This window comes from Lepus europaeus, chromosome 16 (assembly GCF_033115175.1).
Source record: "Lepus europaeus isolate LE1 chromosome 16, mLepTim1.pri, whole genome shotgun sequence".
Lineage (NCBI taxonomy): Eukaryota > Metazoa > Chordata > Mammalia > Lagomorpha > Leporidae > Lepus > Lepus europaeus.
Genome location: NC_084842.1, coordinates 12,330,832 through 12,353,121, shown reverse-complemented (window position 1 = coordinate 12,353,121; position 22,290 = coordinate 12,330,832). Strand labels below are relative to the sequence as shown.

General features: G+C 38.5%; 1 protein-coding gene and 1 pseudogene across 6 annotated transcripts in view; one reads left to right on the top strand and one right to left on the bottom strand.

Annotated features, from left to right (window-relative positions):
• Positions 1–22,290, top strand: part of WRN (WRN RecQ like helicase) — a 148,927-nt gene that overhangs the window by 60,699 nt on the left and 65,938 nt on the right. For all 6 annotated transcript variants that reach the window (XM_062213774.1, XM_062213775.1, XM_062213772.1 and 3 more), the window contains 7 exons: positions 1,683–1,750; positions 2,025–2,133; positions 3,127–3,195; positions 7,083–7,165; positions 12,824–12,930; positions 18,649–18,836; positions 21,805–21,979. In XM_062213774.1, the coding sequence (XP_062069758.1) occupies positions 1,683–1,750; positions 2,025–2,133; positions 3,127–3,195; positions 7,083–7,165; positions 12,824–12,930; positions 18,649–18,836; positions 21,805–21,979 (799 nt within the window). The remainder of the gene's footprint in view (positions 1–1,682; positions 1,751–2,024; positions 2,134–3,126; positions 3,196–7,082; positions 7,166–12,823; positions 12,931–18,648; positions 18,837–21,804; positions 21,980–22,290) is intronic.
• On the bottom strand, positions 2,472–2,782 carry LOC133775432 (histone H4-like; annotated as a pseudogene).

The following is a 22,290-nucleotide window of genomic DNA, read 5'->3' as shown; positions in this document are numbered from 1 at the left end:
AGAAGGCAATAGCTGTACAACTTCACTGTAGTTATACATATTACATTAGAAACACAAATTGTTTTAATTGGTGAGAAAAACTGGTTTTCCGGTAACTTACGAGTTTGTGTAGAAACTAATTTGAAGACATTAATAAATGGATTTTAATTTAAAGCTGACTTATTTTTGATTTTAAATAAGTGTCTCAGGGCCTGTTTTGTGCATGATGTCCAAAGCATGTTGAAGTAATAGATGTTCATGGGACAGTGGTTTTAAGACTATTATAGTAACGGATTTCAACATACTCAAAATGTGTTTGTGTTTCATACTTACAAGCATAAAAATAGGATGGATAAAAATGAATTGAGAAAAAAGTAAATGTGAATAGAGCTAATAAGAGTGAAAATCTAGACTGGACTCTTCCTATTCTGAAGGTTTAAAATAGAATCCACTGAAGCACTTCTTTCCCTATTTTTTTTTGGCCTCGGCTTCCTACTTAGGAAAATGTGCATTTGGGTGTCCAGCTCAGTGACCTTTCGTAACCTGAATGCCCTATGTAAACAGGTCTTAGAAAAGAATAGGTCATTGTCAGCGTAGCAGAAGACCACCTCTCTTACTGATTTTTCCCTTGACATTTTATTATGAAAAATTTCTAAGATGTAACGTTGGAAAAAAAAAATACTCACTGATGCCTGTGTCCTCACCACCTGGATTCTACTATTTACATTTTACCGTATTTGCTTTATCGCATATTCCTCTATTGATCTTTCTATTTGTCCATTAATTCCTGGAAGTTTAAAAATGCCTCTCAAGGACAATTGTGGGCACCATTACACTTCCCACTAAGTACTTGAGCATGTACATATTTAACCAGAATTAAATATGTTTTTACAGCCTTTTTCTTTTGATGTAAATTTGCATATAAGGAAATTTACAAACCTTAAGTGTATGTTTATAAATCTCAAGTGTACCTGCAAGCCTCTGTAACCTTATTAAGTTACAGAATACTGGGGCAGGCATTGTGTTTGGGTTACCCACATTCTGTATCAGAGAGCCTAGGATTGAGGTGCACCTGCACTTCCAGTCCAGCTTCCTGCTAATATCCTTGGGAGGCAGCAGATGATGATCCTTGTGATTGGGTTCCTGCCACCCATGTGGGAGAGCAGGAGTTTCTGCCTCCTGGTTTTGGCTTGACTTAGTCCTGGACTGCTGCAGGCATGTGAGGAGTGAACCAGCTGATGGGCAATAAATTCTCTGTGTTTCTTCTTCTCCTTCTGTTGCTGCCTTTCAAATAAATGAAATCTTAATGCATATATATTTAGAGTATTACTGTAATTACAGAGTTCCCTTATTTGCATCCCAGTCAATCCTGGAGCGTTTTTCTTATTTATTTTACAGCATTGATTCTTTTGGAGATATAGTATGAAGGTTGGAGTTTATTTTGTACCTTAGATCTTTGTAATACAATTTAATGCATATGCCAAATATAAACTCCTTGTTGTTCAGTCAGCTTGAGTGGGAGGTTAATCAAATCTGGTTCTTTATTTTAAAGTTCCAGGTTATGTACATAGTTATATATGAAGCTCAAAAATTTAAAAACAATTCTATTAGAGGAAGTACAAAGATTAAATAGGTTTTAACTCATTCCCTGAGTTTCTTAGTAATGAAACAAAAAAATTTTTTTTTTCTTTTTAACCTCCAAGAGTTCAGTGGAAAGTGATTCATTCTGTATTGGAAGAAAGACGAGATAATGTTGTTGTCATGGCAACCGGTAAGTTGTACTTAAGCAAATACCCTAATCCTTTAAAAAAACAGAACTTAAAGGGTTTGAAATGCTCAATCTTTTATTAAACTCTCAAAATACAAATACAAATGGCATATAGAAAAAAGTGATCCGAGTGAAAAAAGGCTCAAATGTATGCATCGATTAGCTTTTAGGGAGATAGCATATTAGCACTGACCATTCAGCCACACGAGCACTTTATAAGATGGTAAAGTATCCAGGGTTTACTTTCTGTCTGTGAGTGTATTGTTTCTATTTCAAGGATACGGAAAGAGTTTATGTTTCCAGTATCCACCTGTTTACGTAGGCAAGATTGGCGTTGTCATCTGTCCTCTTATTTCTCTGATGGAAGACCAAGTGCTACAGCTGGAGTGAGTATTGTTTTGGTTGCCACACCCTTGTTCTCCTTTTGTCTGCTGTGACTGGCACATCTGATCTGTCATGTGTGTTGATGTCTAGTTCATAATAACACACATTTGCATGTGTTCTTTATCCTTACTATTAATATATGATACTTTAATGACAGAACTTAACTTCTTTCTTGAGTTTTCTATAATTAAGGCTACCAAGTGGCTCCAATGTTTTTTTTAAAGCAAGAGTACTTAGTTCCTCTTAATATGGAAAAATCTAAAAAATAGTTTCATATTCTTTTTTTTTTATGGCCCTAAAAAGGGCCTTTGGGGTACTCGGTGGCAGCTGCGAGGCCGGCCTAGCCGCTGAAGCCGTAGAGCGTGCGGCCCTGACACTTGAGCGCGTAGACCACGTCCATGGCCGTGACCGTCTTGCGCTTGGCGTGCTCTGTGTAGGTGATGGCATTGCGGATGACGTTCTCCAGGAAGACCTTGAGCACGCCGCGGGTCTCCTCGTAGATGAGCCCCAAGATGCGCTTGACGCCACCGCGCCGGGCCAGGCGGCGGATGGCGGCTTGGTGATGCCCTGGATGTTGTCGCGCAGCACCTTGCAGTGGCGCTTGGCGCCACCCTCGCCCAGGCCTTTGCCGCCTTTGCCGCATCCGGACATGGTCGCAGTGCAGCTCGCCTCAGACACCAGCAGAAACCTGAATTTCTAGTTTCATATTCTTTTACCCTTGCTTTTCAGCTTGGTATGAAGTGTTTACATGGAAGTATTTTATCTTGAGAAACTTTTCAACCTCAGTCTGAGCAGCTTGTGCTGTTTTCAAAAGGCCACCTTAGAAACCTGCCTTCAATATGGCCCCTGAAGAATTTATAAAGTTAGTGAGTTACAAAAAGAGAGAATTGCAAAGAGGAGTCTATATTATTATATTTCATTACTCCTTCTCATCTTAAATTAAAGTTGATATTGTAGTGTGTACATTGCTCCAATATTTGTTTTTCTTCTTACAGAATGTCCAACATCCCAGCTTGTTTCCTTGGATCAGCACAGTCAAAAAACGTTCTAGAGGATATTAAATTGTGAGTAATTTGTATGACTTCTGATCATCTGGTTAAGTGGCTATGGTATGTGAGAGAATGTTTTCCACAAAATGAACAAAAACATCTATAACTTAAAAATGTACTTTCTTTTGATAGTACATTTGCAGATTTTAGAATCTTTCAAAGTAAAGTATTATTCTCAGTCCTTGTGCTGTATGATTAGCATTGTAGTCATGGGATTAATAGAATTATACATATAATTTTAGTTTCAAAAGAGAACTTAGAGAGTTTCTTGATTTGTCTCATTTTACAGATGAGGAAACTGGAGACCAGATACAAGTTATTTGCCTGTAGTCAGTGAATTTTTGGCTAAGCAGGGACTCAATTGTAGGTTTCTTGTTTCACCAATTCTCTCATGTCATAATTCCTAAGAAGAACTTCATCTCAGATACATGGGAAAGAACATATATATGCATGAATCTGTAAATTTATATACACAATGCACACACATATTTACTGAGTTTTGATAAATGTGTAAAAATATTCAACCCAAACCCTGAAGTGATGCAATATGACTGCCACTCTTGAAACTTTGTTCACATCTTTTCCCTGTCTATACTTTTCACTTCCATCCTGAGACTAACCTCTGCTCTAACGTTTTTCTATTGTGGTTTAATTCCTTCTATTCTAGAATTTTGTATAAATAATTGTTTCATTCAACATAATAGTCTTTTTTTAATATTTATTTATTTGAAAGGCAGAGATAGAGAAGGTGAGAGACAGAGAGAACTTCCATTTGAGGGTTCATTCCTCAAATGGGTCTGGGTCAGGTCAGAGCAGGAGCCAGGAATTTCTTCTGGGTTTCCCATGTGAGTGGCAGGGGTCCAGGGACTTGGGCCATCCTCTTTTGCTTTTCCAGGTACATTAGCAGGGAGCTGGGTCAGAAGAGGAGCAGCCGGGATTTGAACTGGTGCCCCCATAGGATGCCGGCACTGCAGGCAGGGGCTTAATGTTCTGCGCCACAGCGCTGGCCCCCAGCAGAATATTCTCGAGATTCCTCTGTGTTGTTGAATATATCAAATGTGGTTTTCTACAGTGTCTAAATGGTATTTCACTGTATGAATAAACTGCAGTTTATTTTTACATTTTCTTGTTGATAGATGCCTAAACTATTTTGATTTGGGGTATTATGAAATCAAGATGCTGTAAACATTCCTGTAAAAGTCTATTTGTGAAGATGTGTTTCCTTTTTTTCTAAACACTTCAACCACCTGTATGGGTTTACAGACAATACATTTTACCTTATGAAAATGTATGATTTAATAAGTTTGCCATGTGTATGCCCCAATGAAACCATCATCCCAGTCTTTACAATGAATATCTGCCATTCTGTTTCTTCAGATCTCTTTAATTTCCTCTCTTCCCACATCTCTGCCTTCCCCACCCTAGTCACCAAGTAAATGCTGATCTGCTTTCTCTCACTGTAGATTAGCTGGCATTTTCTAAATTGTGTATAAGTTGGACCAACCTTACTTATGTGTTCTTTTCTTGGTGTGGTTTAAATAATTTAGCATAATTATTTTGAGAGTTGTCCATGTTTTTACATTTATTAATAGTTCTTTTACTGTTGAGTGGATTCCATTATATGGATATACTGCAATCTATTCATTTATTTGTTAATAGATATTTGAATTGTTTCCACTTGGGGGCATTGAGCTGCTGTGGGTGTTCATATATAAGTTTTCTTATGGATATACATTTTAATTTTATTTTTATATTCCAAAGTTTAGGATTACTGGATCAGGTGGTAGATTTATGTTTAACTGTGTTTTTTTCTAATAAAGATAAATTCACATAACACAAAATTTGTCATTTTAACCATTAGTAAAGAAAGGTAGCTTTTAGTGTATTAATAATGTTGTATAACATTACTACCGTCTAGTTCCAGAACATTTTCACCACCCCTAAATGAGCTACCATACCCATTGAACAGTTGCTCCATATTTCTTCACTTTTCTACTTCTTTCAACCACAAACCCACATTTTGTCTATTATTTGCCTATTCTGGATATTTCCTATAAATGAGCTGATACAGCATGTGGCCTTTGTGTCTGCTTTCTTTTACTTGGAACAACATTATCAGTACTTCATTTCTGTGACTGAATAATATTCCATTGGATAGGGATACCACCGTTTGTTCATCCATTCAGCAATGCTGTACAGTGGGTTTTCATTTGTTGGTTGTTATGCATGACACTGTTGTGAACAGCTATGTACAACTTTTCATGTCAACCTGCATCTTGAACTCTCATGTGTGTGCTAAGAGTGGCATTTTTGGGTTGTATCATAATTCTGTGTTTACTTTTTTAAGAAACTGTTAGACTTTCTGAGAGTAGTATATCAGTTTGTGTTTCCACCAGCGTGAGAGGCACAGTTCCTCTCTATCTCTGACATCCCTTGCTGTGGGAAGTCTTTGATTTCAGCCATGCTGAAAGATCTCATTGTGTTTTTAATTTGCTTTTCCCTGATGGCTGATCATGTTGAGTATCTTCTTATATTCTCCTTGGGCACCTGCCTATCTTTGGTATCTATTCAAGTGTTTTGTTATTTATTTTTTAATAAAAAATTACTTGTTTGAGAGACAGAGAAATGGGAAAGGGAGAGACAGACAAACAGACAGAGACACATGGACAGAAGAGACAGAGCTCCCATTCTCTGGTTGACTCCCCAGATGTTGGAAATAGCTGTGCCTGGGCCAAGCCAAAGCCAGGAACTAGATCCAGGTCTCCAACATGGGTGGCAGGAACCCAATTACTTGAGCTATTACCACTTCCTCCCAGAGTGTACATTCGGAGGAAGCTGATGTCAGGAGCCCAATAGTGAATCCAATGTGGGGTGCTGGTTTCTTAACCTCTAACTAAATACTGACCACTCTAAGTGAGTTTTTAGTCACATACATATCCAAGATATAAATGCTATATTTGATAAATGCGTTGTAATATTTTGTTCTAGTTATGAGTTTGCTTTTTATTTGCTTCACGTCCTTTTGACAAGTTTCTCATTTTTATAAAGTCCAGTTTGTCACTTTGTTTTGTGGATTTTGCTTTGCTGTTTAATCTAGGACATCTTTGCTTGACTCAAAGCCACAAAGATTTTCCTTTAATTTTCTTCCCCAAAATTTCATAGTTTTAACTTTTACATTTAGATTTTATGATCTATTTTTGGTAAATTTTGTATATTTTATGAAGTATTGATTGTAGTTTATTCATTTGTCATTTTACTTGAGAGATAGAGAGGAACAGAGAGAGAGATATCATTCATCTGCTGGTTCATTCCCCAAGTGCTCCAAAAGCCAGAGCTGGGCTAGGCTGAAGCTAGCAACCTGGAACTCAATTCAGGTCTCCCTCCTGGGTGGCAGGAACCCAACTACTTGAGCCATCATCTGTTTCCTCCAAGAATGGGCATTAGTAAGAAGCTGGCTGAAATCAGAAACAGAACTGGGACTTGAACCCAGGCTCTCTGATATGGGCAATGGGTGTCCTAAAGGTATCTTAACCACTGCACCAAATGCCCGTGTCTGTGAGTAATTTCTCCCATAAGGATATCCGATTGTTCTGTCTCTATTTGTTGAAAAGATTATTCCTGTCCACTAAATTTCCTTTGAGCTTTTGTCAGAAATAAGTTGATTACATATGTGTGGGTCTTTGCTAAGTACTCTCTGACAGGAATTGCCACTTTTTCTTTCAATGTGCTGAATAAATCAAAGAACTAATGTATTTGAAAATATGCACACACATATAGCCTTCATTTAGTTTTTTGCAAATGCCACAATTTATTGTCTAAAAGCTTATCAGATGTATTAAGTTGTAATTCATTGAGATGGTTTTTTTTTTATTGTATATTTCATTTCCTGTTTGTTTTTACAGAGGCAAATACTGTATTGTGTACATGACTCCAGAATTCTGTTCAGGTAACTTAGACCTACTCCAGCAACTTGATGCTAGCATTGGTAAGTGGTGAAGTAGAATCTTCATAAATACTTATTGAGTTATCTTTAAAGAGAAAGAATAGTGGATTTCACTTCTGTTAAAGTTTATTTCAAACATCTCCTCTAGGAAATCGCTGGCTCTCCAATTTGGTGTTTCTCTTATCTTTTATCATAGTATCCTATAATTCCGTTTGCCATACAAATTAGGCTCCTGTATTAAAATTACCTGTTTATATATCTGTTTTCACTGATAGACTACAAACTTTTCAAGGAAAACCATACTATCCTTATTTGCATTTCCTTAATTTGGTGGTTGGTACATAGTGAGGCACTTAAATATATTTTCTTTTAGTTTTTAGTTACTCATTTCCATTTTATTTGAAAGAGATCTTCCATCTGCTGGTTTACTCCCCAAATTCCTGCAACAGATGGGACTGGGCCAGGCTGAAATCAGGAGCCCAGAAATCAGTCCAGTTTATCTGTGTGAGCGGCAGGGACTCAAATACTTTAGTCATCACCTGCTGCCTCCCAGGGTGTACATTAGCAGGAAGCCGTATCAAAAGTAGATGAGCAGGCCAGCGCTGCGGTTCACTAAGCTGATCCTCTGCCTGTGGCACCAGTACCATGGGTTCTAGTCCTGGTTGGGGCACCAGATTCTGTCCCGGTTGCTCCTCTTCCAGTCCAGCTCTCTGCTGTGGCCCGGGAGGGCAGTGGAGGATGGCCCAAGTGCTTGGGCCCTGCACCCCATGGGAGACCAGGAGGAAGCACCTGGCTCCTGGCTTCAGATCGGCGCAGCGCTGGCTGTAGCGACCATTTGGGGTGGTGAACCAATGGAAAAAAGACCTTTCTGTCTCTCTCTCTCTTTTTCACTGTCAGGAAAAAAAAAAAAAAAAAAGTAGATGAGCTAGGACTAGAACCGGGCACTCGATATGGAATGCAGGCATCCCTAAGTGACTTCACTGCTGAACTAAATGCCCACCTCACTTAAATGTAGTGTTGAATCATGTTGAGTCTTGGGTTCTATGAAATTACTACTTACCTTTTCCACATCCTAAATTTAAATTCAATTGATGTGTTAAATTTAGGAAACCAGCCTCCAACCTTGAAACCTGATTTAAGAGGCCTGGAGTAGGGTCTGACATCTGTACTTTTCACAGGCATTCTGATGTATAGCCAGCGTTGGAAAGCCATATCTTTGATTTATGGCTATTAGTAAATGTAATTGATTACAAATAAACAAAAACTCAGAGCTGGTGTTGTCGCGCAATGCGTTAAGCCACCACCTGCAATGCTGACATCCCATTTGGGCACCAGTTTGAGTCTCAGCTGTTCCATTTCCTGTTCAACTCCCTGCTAATGCACCTGAGAAGAGAGCTTGGGCTCCTGCATGCATGTGGGAGCAATGAGTGGTTTTCCTGGCTCCAAGCTTTGGCTTGGCCAAGCCCTAGCCATCGCAGTCATTTTCTCTCTCCCTCTCTCTCTCTCTGTCTCTTCTATACTGTCTTTCAAGTAAATAAATAGATATTTTCTTAAAGAAACAGGGGCCAGCCCTGTAGTGTACCAGGTAAAGCTGCCACCTGCAGTACTGGCATCCCATATGGGACTGGTTTGAGACTCGGCTGCTCTGCTTCCAATCCAGCTCTCTGCTATGGCCTGGGAAAGCAGCAGAAGGTGATCCAAATCCTTGGGCCCCTGCACCTACGTGGGAGACCCAGAAGAAGCTACTGGCTCCTGGCTTCAGATCGGCCCAGCTCTGGCTGTTGTGGCCATTGGGAACGAGCCAGTGGACAGAAGATCCATCTCTGTCTGTTTCTCTCTTTTTCTCTGCCTCTGTCTCTCTGTAGCTCTTTCATATAAATAAATAAATCTTTAAAAAAAAAAACAAAAACTTCATCATATGTTCTAGAAAATATAAACAGAAGTAGTCAAAAGCTGATGCCACTTTTGCCCTTAAAAATTTTAAGATTTGTTGGTTTTTTGTTTTTAAGATTTATTTATTAATCTGAAAGGCCTAATTACAGAGAGACAGTGAGAAATCTTTCATCAGTTGGTTCACTCCTTGCTGGACCACGCTGAAGCTAAGAGCCTGTACCTCCATCTGTGCTTCTTACATGGGTGCCAAGGGCCCAAGCACTTAGGATTTGAACCGGTACTAATGGGGTGTCCATATTCCAGAAGCAGCTTAACCCACTGAAGCCACAATGCCGACCTTCTTCGTGGTTATTCTCAGCCATCCAAGTGTTGCGTTCATGGCTTCTATTACAAATGCCAGTGGTTGAGACCTTAAACTGAACTAACCAATCTGAACGTTCCCAGATTATATGATCTATTTGTATTATTATGTATTAAAACAATTCCAGATAGGTTAAGTTTTCAGTACTGTAATATCTCTTTGAGTGGTTCCTTACTCATAACTCTAGGGAAGTGTTTAACAATTTTTCTAACAATATTATGAAAACGAACTTGTAGATTTGTTGTATGTATCCAAACCAATAGGTTGAGGGCTTCCTATGTTTTTTGTTCCTATTTTTCCTATAATCAAACGTACTTACTGGTAGCAACTAATTAAAGTTTTGTTCTAGAGTTTTCAAGCTTTGCTACAGCTTTCCAGCCTTTCCAACCTTTGCTGTAGTATCAGAGTACCTCAGAAATGAATGTTTGATTAAGTGTATTATCAAAGAGTGCATCCATCAGCCATTAGACTCCCTTATTGGCATATTAAGTTTTTGCCTTCAATGGGAAATGAATCTGATATGTCTCCTCTTATGTTCTTGTGAATAGTTCAGCATTTTTGATTATGCATAACTACCCAATATATAAATTTCACAATTTTGTTGCCAGAAGTGTGGTATATGTCCTTAGTGGTCCCAGGATGTTTTGTTCCATTTTAGCATATGATGCTGTTAAATGAATAATTAGCTTAATTGTTGAAGTAAATATTTTATATTTCCAACAAGAATCTATAACTATTTTTGTAATGGATTAACTACACTCATTAGCATAGTATACTTTGTAGATAAAAATGTACTCTTCAGTTGACTCTGTTGAACAAAAAGAAGTAAATTAAATGAAACAGTTTTAAAATATTTTTCTTCGGCTTTTGTTTGTGAGAAATTGTAAAATGTTTGCAAAAATGAATGTACTCAGAATTGCATTTGTTCAGTAGTCTGACATTTAGCTAATCAGATTTATTGATTTTGGGTAAATGTTAAATTATTTAAGTAGTCTGGATTTGTAACAGAAACAGCAAACATAATTTTATGTGGAGACTCCTTAACAACCAAACCTTTTTCATGAGGAAATAAGGCTTGAATGACAAGTATGCCAAAATGAAATATGTTTAGAGGGCCTAGGGAGACACTAGGGCTTGCACATTTAAAGTGACTGTTGGCAAAAATTTACCAGTTTGTAAAACCTGTAACTAAGACTTGTAAAAATAAGGAGTTTTCAAATAAAGGAGGACCATCGTCTTGGTCTTAACCTATTTAATTTAAAATCAGAATGATTTAGTCACTAAAATAAAACAAGTACAGTAGTAACAAACTTTTCCCCAGCCACTGAGCAGCAACCAAGGGGATTTTGAATCTAATCAGCCAACTTTGCTCATATTTAGTAGACTTCTTTGCTTTCTGCCTACTCCAAGGTGTTTTTTTTTTTGGACAGGCAGAGTTAGACAGTGAAAGAGAGAGCGAGACATAGAGAAAGGTCTTCCTTCCTTTGGTTCACCCCCCAAATGGCCGCTACTGCCAGCGCGCTGCGCTGATCTGAAGCCAGGAGCCAAGTGCTTCCTCCTGGTCTCCCATGCAGGTGCAGGGCCCAAACACCTGGGCCACCCTCTACTACCTTCCCAGGCTACAGCAGAGAGCTGGACTGGAAGAGGAGAAACCGGGACAGAATTCGGTGCCCCAACCAGGACTAGAACCCGGAGTACCAGCGCCACAGGCGGAGGATTAGCCTAGTGAGCCGTAGTGCCGGCCCCCAAGCTTTAAGACTCTTTTGTAGCTGCCAATCTCAGTGAGTTATAATTGTTGGTTTGCATGTCTGTCTCCTATTTTAAAACTGTGAACACCTCAAAGTCGTGGATTGTATTTTTTAAAAGATTTATTTAGTTGTTTGAAAGGCAGAGTTACTGAGAGAGAGAGGCAGAGGCAGAGAGAGAGAGAGAGAGAGAGAGAGAGGTCTTCCATTGGCTGGTTCACTCCCCAGATGGCTGTGAAGGCCGGAGCTGCACTGATCCGAAGCCAGGAGCTTCTTCCCTGTCTCCCATTTGGGTGCACGGGCCCAAAGAATTGGTCCATTCTCCACTGCTTTTCCAGGCCATAGCAGAGAACTGGATTGGAAGTGGAGCAGCTGGATCTTGAGCCAGCGCCCATGTGGGATTGTCAGCACTGCAGGTGGTGGTTTTACCTGCTACACCACAGTGCCAGCCCCATGGATTGTATTTTATTGATCTTTTTATTCCTAGAAAAGTGTTTGGATCATAGTGGGCACTTAATAGCCATAATAACAATAGTTTTTGTTTTTTTTTTTAATTGAACTCTCTTTTTTGTGTGTGCCAGGCCCTATCTTAGCATTTTATGTGAATGATCTAAATTAATGTTTAGCATAAGTTAAAATTGTGTTAGATTCTCTTCTCCACGTTATACTTGGGAGGACTGAGACTTGCAAAGCTTAAGTTACTTGCCTAAGGTAGAACACATGGTGAGTGAGGGATCCAGGTTCTGTGTGAATGCAGACTCATGTGGCGTTTTTAATCTGCCCCCAACTACCACCTCTACACTAGGGGAAAAAGATTAATTCTCAGAGAAGTATCAAGTATGATCAGCCTGAGTGAAGGAAAACATTTTTGTCTTAAGTATTAATGTGGTGATTGAGGTGTAAGCACTGCCATCATTACTTTGAAATGTCTTAAGACTTTTTAATGGGTGGTGATAGTGGTTTGATGGATGGTACTCAGTGAAACACTTTTCTGAAACGCGTCACTACACATTCGTGATCCCCTTTCAGTTTATGTGTATGGGACAGGTTGGAGTGTAGAGGTTGCTAGGGGAAGAGAGAACAGATTATGTTCCTTACCTGCTTTGTATTTAATGAGATTTCGTTCTCGACATCCCATCTTAGACTGGAAAGTGTGGGGTGTTGTCCCATGGTATGATATGTGCTGGTCATGGAGAGTGACACCCCTAACCTCAGTAGAAATGTGCTGACTCCTTCTGTCTCTTCTGATAGCTAATCTTGGCAATGAAATTTAAGGTGCACCAAAGAGATATAGAACAGTTCTTTTTAAAAGATACTGTTGTTACAGGTTGTTCATGAGTGATAGTTTTGAGCATAAAGTAATAGTAAGGGATCCATTTTTCTGAGGAACAATGATGAAATGTAATGAATGTGTTGTTTGAATTAACATATAAATTTTCCCTTTGTAATGTTTATGCATTTATCCATATAGCTCTCTGTCCTTGTTATCAATAATGATTTTTGGTGTTGACTAATGTTATTTATGCTTAAATTTTTATACTGGCCAAATATATTTTATATTGGCCAAATATTTTGATTTGAGTTTATTGAATTCTTCTTTTTCTAATACTTACATATGCTAAATGGAGAAGTTACTGTTGACTTAGGTAAGTTCTTTCTTTTTGGATTTTATTTTTTGCGTTGTTTGTTTTCTTTCTTAAGGTATCACACTCATTGCAGTGGATGAGGCCCATTGTATTTCTGAGTGGGGGCATGACTTTAGAAGTTCATTCAGGAGCTTGGGTTCCCTAAAGACAGCACTCCCACTGGTAAGTGGTGCCAAGTCTAATGTTCGAAATGGTCTTTCTAGCAAGTGCAGCATCCAGGATTGGGAGATGCTCAAAAACCGGAAGACTCAGGGCAGATGGATGGTATATACAAGGGAAAGATTAAAAAAAGATTAACCTTGGCTTCCTTCTAAAGTTGGCATGTAATTTTTTGAGGAATATTGTAGAACAAGACATGGCCTACCCTTTCTGAAAGAACCAGATAGTAAATTCAGTAGTACTTATCCCTGGATATATTCCACGGTAGCTGCCTGAAGCTGCAAATAATACCAAATCCTGTGTATTCCATGTTTCTAGTTTGTTTCATGCATAAAACTGTTACAGATATAATATAAAATCACCTCTAGACTATTACATAAAGTATATATAAAACATAAATGAATTTTATGTTTAGACTTGAGTCCCATCCTCCAGAAATCCTATTACATGTGTGCAAATATTCCAAAATCCAAATGAAGTGTCCTGCCCAGCTCTATCATTAACTACCTGTGTGGGAATGTTACTTCTCTGATTTCCAGCTTTATCATCAGAATTCATTCATTCATTTTTCATTTACCAGTTATTTGTTGGCATGTACTGTGAGCCAGGTACCAAACTATCAAAAATTCCTCCCCAGAAGGACTATTCTAGTGGGAACTCACAAACAATAGACAAAATGTAGTAAGTTAGATAGTAGTAAGTGCTAATTAAAAATTCCAAAGGCATATGAGGAGTGTTGAGTGTTGGGAAGGAATGATTAATTTAATATCTCAAAAGTAGTAGCCCAGGAGTACTAAGTGAGAAAGCAGTATTTCAGCAGAGACCTGACAGAAGTATGGGAGTGACTCATATGAATTTTCCAAGAGAAAAGTGTTAGGAACAAGGAATAGCAGGAGCAAAGCTCTGAGGCAGAAGCACACCGTCGGGGCAGGGTTGCTGGGCCCGGTGAACGAGGAGGTGAATAACTGAGGCAGAAGTAAGAAAATGCAACACCAGATCACAAGAAGCTGATGAGATGTGGTTGTGGTGTTTGCCTTTGTTCAGAGTGAAATGGTATGCTATCTGATTTCTATTTTTTTTTTTTTAAGATTTTATTTATTTATTTGAAAGTCAGAGTTACACAGAGAGAGAGAGAGGTCTTCCATCTGATGGTTCACTCCCCAATCGGCCGCAACAGCTGGAGCTGCGCCAATCCGAAGCCAGGAGCCAGGAACTTCTTTCGGGTCTCCCACGTGGGTGCAGGGGCCTAAGGACTTGGGCCATCCTCCACTGCTTTCCCAGGCCACAGCAGAGAGTTGGATCGGAAGTGGAGCAGCCAGGACTAGAACCAGGACCCATATGGGATCCCAGTGCTTCAGGCCAGGGCGTTAAACCACTGTGCTACAGCGCCAGCCCCAGCTTTCTATTTTTTGAAAGTCATTCTGGATCTTGTGTTGAAGTAGACTAATGAAGGAAAAGAGTGAAAGCAGGAAGGAGAAAGGAGAAGGTGGCAGGGATCAAGCGAGAAGTGACTGGATTCTGTACTGTGAAGACCTTATGAGATTTCCTTACTGTTAAAGGAACAGTGGAGCATGGGAGAGTCACAGCTTAGGATTTAGCATCAGAAGGATGGAATTGCTATTAAAACAAGATGGGGGAGCCGGCGCTGCGGCTCAATAGGCTGATCCTCCACCTGCGGCACCGGCACCCCGGGTTCTAGTCCTGGTTGCCCCTCTTCCACTCTAGCTCTCTGCTGTGGTCCGGGAGTGCAGTGGAGGATGGCCCAAGTGCTTGGGCCCTGCACCCACATAGGAGACCAGGAGAAGCACCTGGCTTCTGGCTTTGGATCAGCGCGGTGTGCCGGCCAGCAGCCGCGGCGGCCATTGCAGAGTGAACCAACAGCAAAGGAAAACTTTTCTCTCTGTCTCTCTTTCTCTCACTGTCCACTCTGCCTGTCATAAAAAAAAAAAAAAACAAAAAAAACAAAAAAAACAAAAAAAACAAAAAAAAAAAAAACAAGATGGGGGAGACAGATCTAGGGTAGGAGAATTTCAAGAAGTCAGTTTCAGATGAGTGTAGTTTGGGATGGCAGAAAAACGTTGAGTAGGCATAGCAAATGATTCCTAAGAGGTATAAAACATACTTTCTGCCTTCAGGTAGTTTATAATCCAGTAAAGGAGTTTAGATTCCTGTAACTCGAGTTTCCCTTATTTGAAATGCTTCAGATCAGAAGCATTTCAGAATTAAGACTTTTTCAGAATTTTCTGGAGTAAATGCCCATGAGTACAGTTATTGAGTCCTGTGATTAAATGCATATTTAGTTTTCTAAGGAACTGCAAAACTGTTTTCCAGAGTGGCTATATCATTTTATATTCCTACCAGTAATGTATGAACAACCTAGCTTCTTCTTACCTTTGCCAATACTTGATGGGTTTTGGAACGGTTGAGTATACATAATGAGATACCTTGGGGCTACCACCAAGACTGTGCATGAAGTTCATTTGTGTTTCATATATAGTTTATACATGTTGCCTGAAGGCAGTATATATCTTTAATAATTTTCTGCATTGAAACAAATTTTCCTATGTTATGGAAATCCCCGCTTGTGGCTTTATGTTCAGTGACCCAGATCTGAAATTTTTGAAGATTGTGGATTTTCAGATTAGGAATGTTTAACCTACATCTGTAAAAGTAATAATACCAAATAGCTTATCGTATGTGGGGTGGTGCAAATAATATGAAAATAATACTATTGATAGTACACATACTAGAAAAGGGGTGTCTCTGAGAAAATCACTAGGCGCAGTTCAGCTGGAGGACCGATTTCCATTAATTTAGAATTTTTTAAAATCAGCTCTTAGAAACTAGGAAGACTGTTTTCTATAATCCTTTCCTAGGTCTTTGATTCTAGAAGGATTGTGTTAAAGGAGTTTTAAATATTTTATGCAGTTCTTAAACAATTTTCAGGTTGAATTAAATTTTTTATTATGTCTGGCTATGGATGTCATTGGATCGTTTTCATTTCTAGGGATGATTAAAAGTAGCGTTTTCCTCCTGTTGAGCCCCTAGGGCAGGCTGTTTGTAAAGCAATGGCTGAAAAACCTTCATCCCCTAATGCTCTCAAGGACTGTCTTTATTAACGCCAAGTGGTGAGAGATGCCACCTGGTGGCCATAGTGCTGTCGTTTTTCTCACTGTTCTTGGTGCTTTTTTTTGTCGAATTCCAGTTACACTCAGACAACTGGCCTGAATCTGGGATGCTTCACACCATATTATTCAATAAGTTGAAAAATAGCAAAGAAATCACAAAACCATTGGTCACAAAGATCCTCATTTTGAGGAGAGCAGTCAAATTAAGTCTTCAGAAAGAACAGCCAAACAGGAAGCTCCACATCAGTTTGAAAAATCCAGAAAATTCAAACGAGGCACTGTGAGAGCCATAAGATACGCTGGTTCTTTCCATTACTATCTTTCCAGCACCTGTTACTACCATTGGCATGTAGTACACCAGGAACTATTTGTGATGAGTGAATGAAGGAATGGTGTGTGTGTGGGGTGTTGCAGAGTACAGAGTTAGAATTAGCAACATGACCCAAATTTGAGGCAGATGGAGTAGATATAATTCTCTCAAGGTGTGGGTGTTATACCATTGAAATGTGTGACTAAAATCTTCCTAAATTTTTAAAGTCAGAAGCTAATCTGTATTTCATTACTTATTTTAACAAAATATGGCACCTCTTACCAAAGAAAGCAAGACTTGTCAACTTAAAGAATAAATTTCATAAATTAAGAACTTGGTATAATTTGGTGGCAGTGTAATTTATCACCCAAATCGGTTTGCTTTTTTTTTTTTTAAGATTTATTTATTTATTTGAAAGGCAGAGTTACAGAGAGTCAGAAAGAGAGAGAGAGAGTTTTCCATTTGCTGGTTCACTCTCCCAAATGGCCGCAATGGCCAGGAGTAGGTCAGGCTGAAGCCAGGAGCCAGGAGCTTCATCTGGGTCTCCCATGTGGATGCAGGGACCCAAGCACTTGGGCCATCTTCCGCTGCTTTCCCAGGCACATTTGCAAGGAGCTGGATTGGAAGTGGAGCTGCCTGGACTTGAACCAGTGCTCATGAGGGATGATGGCATTATAGGTGGTGGCCCAATCCATTATGCCATAATACCAGCCCCAGGGAATTTGTAATTTTTAAACTTCTCTTATTCTTAGTAGTATGTTTTCTACTATACCTGCTCATGTTAACATAGACATGAAAGGCCTTCAAAAAGTTCAGGGAAATGCATGGTATGAAAAACCTATATGTGAATTTCAACATTTCTTGCATCACTGTAAACGTATGTTTTAATTCAATTTTCCATGAGCTTTTGGAAGCAACCTTATATCTATATTAACGTTTGATTAGGGAAATTAACTTTTTTATAAATTGGCCTGCTCATCTCTAAGTTGTTGTGTAGACACTTTAAATTCAGAGAACCGTCTGATTGTAAGCCAGAAATCAATGGGATTAATTTTGGAGTTACATATTAGAAATAGTTACATAGAACTTAAAGATATAGAATATAAAAATGATACCAATTACCTGGTCACATTGGTTTTAATTTGTTTTTATCTGAGAGACTGCTTCAAATTAAATAGTTTTATGTGAGTTTTGAAATCATTTTTCATTCAGTAAAGTAATATTGTTAAAGTAGTTTATAATTTTTAATAAATTATCCCTTATTTTAATTTTGAGTCAAAGTCTTGTTTATTTGCAAATTAGCAAATTTCCTACAAATTTCCACTTACATACAACATAGTTGCTTAAGCTGGTTTGTGAGGTCAGTGCAGTGTTTATGAAGAGCAATTTTATGAGGAAGTTGTTTCCTGTATCTTTAACGGGCCAAAAAATATTTTTAAGAAAATTATATCATTGGAATAACTCGTGATCTAGGAACTTTAGGATAGTCCTTTTTTTTTTTTTTTTTTTTTTTTTTTATTCTGAAGTAGTGGCATAATTGAAGTTAGCTCCCTAATGAAAAAAGAGACAAAAATATTAAATCCAGTTTTATGGGAGTTTCTGAAAATTAGATTCATGTTTTTCCTGGTACCTGCTTTGGCTGTTAATCCAGTTAAGAAGTCTTTGCTGGGCCAAAAATAGAACATGCCTTGGTTGCTCAAGGAATGAGTAAATAACTTATGTTTCATTTTGTACATATTTTTATATATGGTATGCCGCTGGTTAACCTAGTAAAATGAGAAGTTGTCCCACTCATTGGGAGATTGGCTTCTAGATCTGAGAAAGTATACACCAATATAGTCAATATAAGAGCCTTAAAGACTCACTGCTTTGTTATATAGTTAGAATTTTAGTGCATTGAGAGATTCATAATTTGTGAAAAATCAGAAATACACAGTGTACCCACTGCTTATATCAACAATTATAAATGTAATAAGTGTTAAAAACAATAAACAGAGAGGTAAATAGCTAACAAGTAAGCTAATTCAATAAGACAATGTAATTGAATTTGGAAACCCTGTGGAGTTAATGTTTTATCTAAATGATTTCTGATGTTTACAAGGTAAATATTTTATTCAGATGGCTGAGAAAAAAGTAGAAGTTTTTTTCTTCTTCAAAAAAATTGTAAAGTTGGATTTTGCACTACCACTTGAAAATTGTCTTCACACTCTTTGGGAGAAGGCGGTAGGAATATTGGGATTTATGAGCCCTCTCCTTAATAAACATCACTTTTACCACATTCAGGTTCCAATTGTTGCACTTACTGCCACTGCAAGTTCTTCAGTGCGGGAAGACATTGTTCGTTGCCTAAAACTGAGCAATCCTCAGATTACCTGTACGAGCTTTGATCGACCAAACCTGTATTTAGAAGTTGGGCCAAAAACAGGGAATATCCTTCAGGACCTAAAGCAATTTCTTGTCAAAAAGACAAGGTAAGGATTTAATGGTTGATGAATTTTTTAACCATTTCCTTTTAAAAACATATTTTACTTATTATTATTATTATTTATTTATTTATTTATTTCTCTCTAATGCAAGTTTATCATATTTCAAATTCTACCTAGCTTTGGTTCAACTCAGATGTGGGGTTATATAATCAATTCAGTGACTGAGGAAAAGGTGCATTTTTGAAGGTAGAAACTAATTCTAATATTTTTGTATTCTGTACTGTTGCTTGAGCAGGAATGTATATGCTTAATAATTGACAAGTGAGCAAACATAAAGTGAACCCTTCATCTGAGTCCCATCTAGTTCACTAATAACACAACCATCTTCAGTCTTAGGATATATGTTTTTAAAATCTTAAGTATGTATTTTTATTTGAAAGGCCAAGTGATAGAGATGCAGAGACAGATCTTCTATCCTCTGGTTCATTTCCCAAATGACCACAACAGCTGGGGTTGGGCCATGCTAGAGCCGGGAAGCTGAACTCCATCTGGGCCTCCCAGTGGGTGGCAGGGGCCCTACTTCTTGAGATATCACAGGTTGCCTCCCAGGGTCTGCAGTAGCAGGAAGCTGGAATCAGGAGCAGAGCTGGCACTTAAACGCAGGCACTCTGATTTGAGATGCAGGCATTGCAGATGTACCAAATGCCCACCCCTTGGGGTTTTTAGTCATCCTCCTGTGGACTTGGATATATATACCATATTCCACAGAATATCCTTGGTGCTTTATATAAGTGATGCAGTTTATGCATTATCAGTACTCGGTACACTACATATTATTTTCATTTTATTGGTGAAGGAACTGTCACATACTTTTTTCTGTTTATTTTTGTAAGGGCATTTTATATTTACGCCAAGAATCTTCCCTAAACCTTATTCCCTGATCTGTCTGCTCTGGGAAAAGCTTACGATTTTCAAGTCATGTGATGTGGTTTTTAGTCAGAATACATTACATTAACGTTTCTCCTACCAATACAAATACTAAACAAATCCTGGCAAGTAGAGTTTAAGGAGTACCTCTGGTCTTTCCTTTGTCTAGAAGGGGATAAAAAGAAAGACCTGTCCTAGGTTAAGGAAACCCTGCAGCTATTTTTGAGGACCTTAAGGAGAGATTTAAGACGCAGGGTTTGCTACCTGTTTAGTTGTCCTGTTTCAGAGTGACTGTACTCTGAGTGTTCTGGTCGTCTGGTTGTCTCTGAGGTGAGTGCACATCGTGCTTCACTTCCCTTCTGTACTAACGAGAAAACGTTCTCTCGAAGAAGGTGTCTGTTCTAGGCTAGGGCCTCCACAGTCAGAGCATGGCCGAACTCGCCAAACATCTTATTCAGTCCATATTAGTCTCAATCTCCAGGGCACTTCCTCCTTATAAAAACAAGACTGTTTCTTTTTGAAACAGTCTGCTTTCTCATTTTTGTTTTGGTGACACTGTTCTATTTTGATGAGACAGTTGTCCTCATAGTATCTTATGCAAATGTTTCCTTCTCACTGTTTTTCATGTTGATTCTGCTGGTTGAGGTCTTTGTTGCTTTTTGACCTGCACTGTTAACCTCTGCCAACAGAGCTCCCTCCTCCTCAGTGCGCCATGATGCACGCTATGCACAGTCAAGATTTATCATCTGAAAACGCGCTCCGAGGTCTCTGAGTACTACTCTGGAACTCTTTCCTATAGAGAACAGACTCCTTAGCCTGACTTTTAAGACCACCCAAGATCTTAGTATTTGATGTGAAATGGTTTTTCTAAAAGCAGATGAAGAAAGATTTTTGTATCCATTTTCAGTCCTCCAAGGAGAGTGATTGTAGAGGAACCATTACAGATCTTAGATAAACAGAAGTTTTCCTTTTAATGGACAGTAATCAAGCTTTCCAAATATTGCTTTTTATTTGCAATTTCTTCCCTTCTTTTAACTCTGCCATTTATTTTCTATTCGCATTTCTTCTATTTATAGAGCTGACATGTTTCTTAAACCTTATTTTATTTCTGTATTTACAACGCATTTAAATTACAGATGAGTTTATTTTTTGAAAGAGAGATTGCAAGAGTTCTTCTGTCCACTGGTTCTCTCTCTTCATTTCACACATACGCACACACGCACACATGCACACAGATTGAGACTGCCATCTTCGGTCCACTAGTTAAGTGCCTTACAACAGCCAGGGCTGGGCTGGGCTGAAGCCAGGAGCCTGAAATTTGAAATCATTAAAGGATAGGTATATTTAAAATTAAATAAAATAAATTCTCATACATCCAACTTAGTCTTTATATTAAGTCAGCATAAGTAAATCTATTTGAGATATTAAATAAATGTCCATGGAAATCATTGTTTATACTTTTAGCAGATAAGCACAAGTTTCTATAGTAGAAATTCTAACAGATGTCATTTTCTATAACATTCATAGTCTTAAGATTATTCATGAACACTTTGAATTATAAAGATTTTTTATTTCAGTACTATAAAATAGCTGTTACTTTTTTTAGTAAATAAAGAAGCTCAACTTGATCATTTAAGAGAGAATAAGTGTAGCATAACAAAGTTTATGCATGTGCCCACGTAAATAACCACTTCCCTCCTAAGAAAATTAAGACTAATTGTTAAATCTAGTGTGTTGTTTCTCCCCCAGTTGTTTATTTCAGTTGTTCATAAGTTTTATCAAGTTCTCTGCTGAAAGGAACAAACATGTTTCTGGGTTTAACTCTTAATTTGAGCCGAAACTGAGTCAGAGCTTTAGCATCTTGACACAGTTCAACTCCACGTGTGACCATGCTTAATGCTACAGATCTCCTTGTAGATTTTTACACATGTGCTTGGTGCATAAAAGATCTTCATCCTTTTTTCATATACTCTTCCCTTTATGGTCTTTCCCTTAGCAAGTAGAATAGCACATTAAATAAGATAAAACACAAACTGGTCTGAAGCATATATCTAATACATGTGTGTGTTGTTTTCTTCTTCTGTAGTTCTGACTGGGAATTTGAAGGTCCAACCATCATCTATTGTCCTTCCCGGAAGATGACTGAACAAGTTACAGCTGAACTTCGTAAACTGAATGTGGCCTGTGGAACGTACCATGCAGGCATGAGCTGTAGCAGGAGGAAGGAGGTTCATCATAGTTTCATGAGAGACGACATTCAGGTGTGAGGCTCTCTTGTCATCCCTGCCTTTTCCCATAGCGGAAACACATTTCTCAGATACTCATTTGCCAAGTCTTTTTTTGAATACTTTGTGTGTATTGGGGCATAGAGCAGTCCCTCTGATAAAGAACCAGGTGTAATGTGAGAGATAGGTATGTCAGTCAGCTGATGCAGACTAGTGTGAATGGCAGCCGTGTCCAAGAAGATGTAATTTGAGTCAGGTCTGAACAAGTAAATGAGGTTTGTCTTCTGTGACTATTTTAGCCTTAGATTTTTTTTTTTAAAATTGAGAGACAGAAGGAGTTCTCATTC